Below are 6,410 nucleotides of genomic sequence, written 5' to 3'. Positions count from 1 at the left end.
TTTCTTTTTCTTTTGTTAATTAGATGCCTTAAATACCTTACCTCTTTTTGTACAAACTGCAGTTGTGTCGTTGAAACTCTTAATTCTTTTTCTCCAAAAAAAACCATTCAGCAAACGTATCGATGTCTCTTTCTGACTTTTTGCTCCCTCTCTCCTGATACCAACAGATCATTTCCATATTGCAAGATTCTTACTGCGGGTTCTGCCTGGAACTCCCCTAAAATTTTCTCTTGCGTCTGTTCAAATAGATTTGGGGATTTTGTGAATCCTTGAGGCAGGGAGGTCCAGCGGAGTTGCTGCTTCTTCCCGGTGTCTGGATTTTCCCATTCAAAGGCAATTTCATAATACAAGACTTCTCAGCTCCTGAGTCTACTAAAAAGGTGTAAATTTCCTCCTGGGGGCGTGATTTTAAGTTTATCAAGGGCTCACTAATTCTTTCTTCCCCCAGCAGGCAGAGCCCTTGACACCCTTACTCGGTAGCGTATTCTTCCTGTTGACAGATTTTAAGCACTCGTTGACCTCTCTTTTGCCTGGGACACTCTCTCTTAAAATGTTCTCCCTGCCCACAATGGTAACACTTTCCGCCCTCTGGGGCTCCTGATTTCATTCACATGGGCTTTTTGAGCGGCAGCAGATGGGCTCCCTGTATCTTGTGTGCTCTCATCCCTGGCCCTGGATTCTGGGGCGCTTTATCTTTAGTCTTTGTTATTTCTTTTACAGTCGCCACCATTAGTTTTGCTTTTGCCCTCTGCTTCTCCTCATCGCGCCTCACATATACTCTTTGTGCTTCTCGTAACAGCTCATTGATTCCTCTCTCATGCCAGTCTTCCATCTTTTCCATTTTTTTCCTAATAGCTGGCCAGGCATGGGTGACAAAATTTATTTTTTAATAATTGCTGGCCAGCCACAGTCTCTGGATCAGTCACAGAAAACTGCTGAATATTCCTTCAGAGCCTCTTCAACCATTCCATCAGCGATTCCTCTTTCCCTTGTTTACTGCCAACGGCTTTGCTCACATTTGACCCCCTCGGGGCTGCCTCTTTAATTCTCCTTATAATTAACGTCCAATAATCAGACATGTTTCTTCTCCTTGCGGAGTCATTTTGATTCCAATCAGGTCTTTGTAGGGGTAACTTTTGGTCCCCCACCACCCCATGAACGTTTTTCCTTTCCCATATTCTCATCCCTGCTACACGGATCATTTGTCTTTCCTCAAGGGAGAACAAAGTTCCCATTTCTTCCCAAGTGTATACATTTGGACCTAAAAATTGGTCTAATTGTTTTGACAAACCTAGGGGATCTTCCAACAATTTCTTCATTTCTTTTTTAAAGTTCCTGACTTCCGTACTGGTTAGGGGCACATTCAGAAATCCTGCCCCATTTTGAACTCCTGGCATCGGGACCTCCCGTAAAGGATGCAGCCCAATTGGTTCCGTCATCTCCTCTTTTTCTTCCACTACAGACCTCCCCACTTCTCGCCTCCGTCTCCTCTGGCATTCCCTTCTAACGGGGGCCTGAGGCTCTCTCGTGCCTTCCGGAGGGTCCGGGTTATATGGGGGAGGTAAGTATTCGAGAGGATCCCAGGCTGGTCACTGGTCCTCCTCCTTCTCCTTCTCCTTTTGTGTCTCCCATTTAAAAACCCCTGCAGCTCCTTTCCAACACGCTGCATACTCGATTTCTTATTGATCAAATGATTCTATAGAGTTAACGTATACATTTAGTGCTTGACACAGCTGTCCCTCTACAGAACCATACTCTGGCCAATACAACCTGTCTGGCCTCATGGGCTCTTTGGTCCATTTAAACATACAGTAATGGATCATCTTTGCTTTATCCTTACCCCGGGTGCAGGACTCTCCTTCCTGCCCCCGTTGTAACAACATCCTCCCGAATGGACTGTCCGGAGGTATTTCTGGAATTCCCTAATCAGCTTTTCCCTTAGATTCCTTTTTACTTTTCCCTTGTCCCATTTTTTTACCCCGGGGGATCTCTCAACTCCAGCCTTTCGCTTCGTCTCTTCACCGGCCGGTCTCCTCGCGGAGATATGGAACCGCGGTTAGAAAGACTCCGCACTCGCTTCACAGATCTAGTCCGCGTCTCACTCACACCATTCTCAATCCCCCGTCACTCAGCCGCCCGAGTAGTACTTAACAGTCAATTTTCTTACCCGGGTCTCGTGCACAAGTATTATCGGCTGCCACGGTTATCCCTGGGACCCCTCTTTGGTCCACGAGCCCCTTCACCGGACTGTTGCCGCTGGTCCGTCACCAAGGGCGGGGAGAATCCGAGGATTGCTGAAATCAGCAGTGGCACGCCGTCCCGGTCTACTCACCCGTCCAAGGCTCCGAACGTGGGCTTCAGGTCTCCTGGACGAGCCCCCAAATTGTGAGAAACACACTCACTGTATTGAATTTTAGTCTGGGGCAAATTCGGTGGAGCTAACACCCCAAACACGCCCCCACCACACATGGAACACCCCACGTCATGCACACAGTGCTCGTGCACGTCATGCACAGAGCGTGGAAGGCATGCACATGCAGCACGCACACACACACACAGTGCGGGCACACACAGCCTGCCAGCATACGCACAAAATGCCCGCACACACGGCACGCGCTCGACCCAGTCAACGCATACCTGCAGTGCGCACACTCACAGGCTCATCTACACCACACTGCACGTAAACAGTGTGCACCCACCGTGTGGGTACCGGGACACGGAGTGCACCCAGACACCGAGTGCACCCACACACAGGGCACACACGATGCGTGCACACACAGAGTGCAGCACACAAACTGACGTGCCGGCATTTCCCAGTCCCTGAAGGGCCGACAGGAGAGCTGGGGAGGGACTTTTTACAAGGGCGTGTAGTGACGGGATGAGGGGGAAGGGCTTCAAACTGGAAGAGGGGAGGTTTAGAATAGATCTTAGGAAGAAATTCGTGACTGTGAGGCTGTTGGACCCCAGCGCAGGTTGTCCAGAGAAGCTGTGGCTGCCCCATCCCTGGAAGTGATCAAGGCCAGGTTGGACGGGGCTCTGGGCAACCTGGGCTGGTGGGAGGTGTCCCTGCCCAGGCTGGGGGGGTTGGAACTTGATGGTGTTCAAGGTCCCTTCCAACCTAAACCATTCTGTGATTCTGTGTGTGCGCCCAGGCGTGCGCATAGGTACGGAGTGCAGCATGTGGGTGTGCTGGACTCGTCCCGCTCGCACATCACCGCTTGCCTGCTGCGGCTGTAGCCAGATGGGCCCCTCAACACCCAAAGCCGTGCATGCTGCCTGTAGCAGTTCTGTTCTCTGGTGTATGTGTTTTGGGAAGGCCCTGGTGGCAAAGGGCTGCAGAGAGCGGGGTGGCAGTGAACTTCCCCAAGAGGCCGCGATGCCACACGGGGTTTTTTGCTGCCAGCTGTCAGCAGGCAGCGCTCGCAGCCAGGCGCTGCTGCCTGCCGCGGGGCCTGCACAGCCTCATCCCGCAGGCAGAGCGTTCAGCGGGGGTCTGTCGGGGGTGTCCCATGCCGGCTTCTGCCTCCCCTCCTGCCGGGAACCCCCCATGGTGCCCCCCCTTCTGCCAAGAGGCCACCGGGCCCGGTGCCCGGAACCAGCGACTCTGTGACATCAGCCCCGGGAACAAGAGCACCGTGGGCAGCGTGAGCACTGCGGGCACTACGTCGGCTGCGGCACTGGTGGCGACAGGCCCTCGGTTCGCTTCTTGCAGGTGCCACGTGCCGCCACTGGCAGCAATGAAACTGCTCCTCGTCGTCGTCCTGCTGGCCCTGTGCTGGCCTGTGCAAGGCGCGTGGGACAGCTGTGGGTAAGTGGCCCCAGGCTCTGGGGGGGAGCTTGGGCAACCCTGATGGGGTTCACTGGAGGGAGCCCGCTTGTCCCCCGTGGCCACAGCTTCCCCAACCCCGCCTGGGAGCCTCAGATCCTGGCCAGCACCCCGGCTGCTGGCACAGCTCCTCTGCGGGGCTCAGGCAGAAACAGGGGCGCACGCCCGCCCGCCCCAGGGGGTTCCCTGGCCCTGCTGTCCGTGCAGCGCCTTGTGGGGAGGGAAGAGGGCTGACCTTCAGCCTGAACCGCAGCACGCGTGGAGCAGGACAGTCATGAGTTTCTGGTTACAGAGGGACCTGCGGGCTCCGGCCCATGGCTTACCAGTACGGCATGTCGCGCGTGGTGGGTGGCACCGATGCCCGTCCAGGAGCCTGGCCCTGGATCGTCAGCATCCAGGACCCCTGGGAAGCAGGCACGGGGCACATCTGCGGAGGGTCCCTCATCAGCCCACAGTGGGTGCTGACGGCGGCACACTGCTTCATCGAGGCCAGGTAAGGAGGGCCAGGGAAGGGGGCTGTCCCCACCACCCTCGCGGGTGCCCTGCGCGCAGCACCGCCTGCTACTCCCATCCCCGTTCCTGCCAGTACGCCCAGTGCCTGGGCACTGCCGAGCCCAGCCCAGAGAGTGCTCAGGAGAAGGCTGGGCTCGGGCCACTGCTTCCTAGCAGCCTCCAGCGCCACATGGCTCGTGCCTAAGGCATGCCAGGGCAGTGGCAGCCTGCGTGGCACTGCTCTCCTCTCTGCCTTGGGAAGCAGAAGGCAGGGAACGGCGGGGCTGCTGCAGCGCGTGGCTCCGCTCCCTCTGACCCCCCTCTCCATCTGCCTTCCAGGAACATCAGCATGTGGCGCGTGGTGATCGGGGCCACCCAGTTGACTCGGCTGGGCCCCGAGGCCCAAGTGCGCCATATTAAGCGGCTGCTGGTTCACGAGCACTACAGGAATATCACGCAGAGGAACGACATCGCCCTGCTGGAGCTGGACCAGCCGGTCCAGTGCAACTCCTACACCCAGCTTGCCTGTGTGCCCGACGCCTCACTGAGAGTGTCAGAGCTGCACACCTGCTACGTCAGCGGTTGGGGCGCCACCACTGCAAGATGTGAGTTCCCCAAAAGTGCTGGTGTCCTGAGTGCAAGCTCGGCACACTGGGGAGAGGGGTTGGGCTTCCCGAGAGCGGAGGCGAAAGCCAGAGTCAGGCTGCGGGGACGTATGCCTCCGGAGAGAATGGGCTGACCCACCGCCCAAAGCCAGACAGAGGGGAAACACGGGCACAGTGCCTTCAGGGTGCAAAGCCAAGCCCTAGGGAAGGGGTTCACCCAGGCAGGGGGGGAGCTGCTGGGGCTTCATTGCTTTCTGTGCTCACAGCTGCAGGGTCAACGGATGTCCTGCAGGAGGCCAAGGTCCAGCTCATTGATGTCAACCTCTGCAACAGCAGCGGGTGGTACAGAGGGGCCATCCACAGCCACAACCTGTGTGCTGGCTATCCGCAGGGTGGCATCGACACCTGCCAGGTAGGACGTGCTGCAAGTCAAGCCCCGGCAGCACCGGCAGCCCTCTCGCAACGCCCAAACATCGCCCGGCACGTGCTTGGCCTGGCAAGTCACCCTGCCACCGCTGGGTCTCCACCGCTGCTGGTGCTCACCTCCCCTTCCCCAGCTGCAGGTCCTTGCCCAGTGCCCACCTTGTCCCAGAGCCCGGGGACGCTGCCCAGAAAGCCCATCCTGTGCTCCCGGCAGCCCATAGGTCCAGATCCCAAAGCATCCCCCTTCCACACAGCCGGGAGCACTGTGCAGAGATGAGAGAGCGCCCGACCTTACAGGCCCTCCACCCTCTCCCAGATGAGGCTCTGTAGGCTCCAGCGCCGGAGCAGCGCCGTTGTGTGCAGTGAGCAGAGCTCTGGCAGGTGCTGGGAGAGAGAAGGAGCCGGCCAGAGCGCTGACAGCGGCCACCCACCACCACCTCAACCCTCTCTCCTCCCCTGCAGGGTGACAGCGGTGGTCCTCTGGTGTGCAAAGACAACAACGCGGACTACTTCTGGCTTGTTGGGGTGACCAGCTGGGGGAGAGGCTGTGCCAGAGCCAAACGGCCCGGAGTCTACACCTCCACCCAGCACTTCTATGACTGGATCCTGGTCCAGATGGGACTGAGCCCAGCACCATCGGCTACTACAACACCACAGCCAGTCTTTACTTCAACCCCCTATCAGAGGCCAAGGCCAATACCCACACAGTCGGGCGGGTTTGCACCATGTCCATTTCCACGCCAGAAGCTGGTGGAATTTTTTAAGCTGCTGCAGGAGCTGCTGCAGGTCCTGTGGGGGAAAAAGACTCGAGCAGCATGACAAACAGGCTCCAGAGCAGGCTGCGCTGTTCCACGACCATTTCCTTCCGGGGCAATGCCTGCTGAGCCAAAGGCAGCCTCAGTGCCAAGGCCTGCTCTGTCCTGCCCGCGCTCCTCTGAGCGCAGAAGGGCTGATGTTGACTCGGTTGTAGAAATAAAGTTCCTGATTTTCACAGCTGAGCGTGCTTGAGTCCAATTCAGTCTCCGGTGCAAGGCAAGGACTTGCATGCCCGGCGCCTGCCAATG

General features: G+C 57.4%; 1 protein-coding gene across 1 annotated transcript; it reads left to right on the top strand.

Annotated features, from left to right (window-relative positions):
- Window positions 1-1,552: 1,552 nt before the first annotated feature.
- Window positions 1,553-6,165, top strand: LOC309685193 (acrosin-like; the record flags this gene model as incomplete). Its single annotated transcript, XM_082501003.1, has 4 exons — window positions 1,553-1,561; window positions 4,719-4,923; window positions 5,190-5,335; window positions 5,809-6,165. The coding sequence occupies 4 exons, from the start codon at window positions 1,553-1,555 to the stop codon at window positions 6,163-6,165; spliced, it is 717 nt and encodes a 238-aa protein (XP_082357129.1).
- Window positions 6,166-6,410: the final 245 nt, after the last annotated feature.

This window comes from Vanellus vanellus, assembly GCF_965231255.1.
Source record: "Vanellus vanellus genome assembly, contig: HAP1_SCAFFOLD_57, whole genome shotgun sequence".
Lineage (NCBI taxonomy): Eukaryota > Metazoa > Chordata > Aves > Charadriiformes > Charadriidae > Vanellus > Vanellus vanellus.
This window is presented reverse-complemented; position numbering and strand designations above follow the sequence as displayed.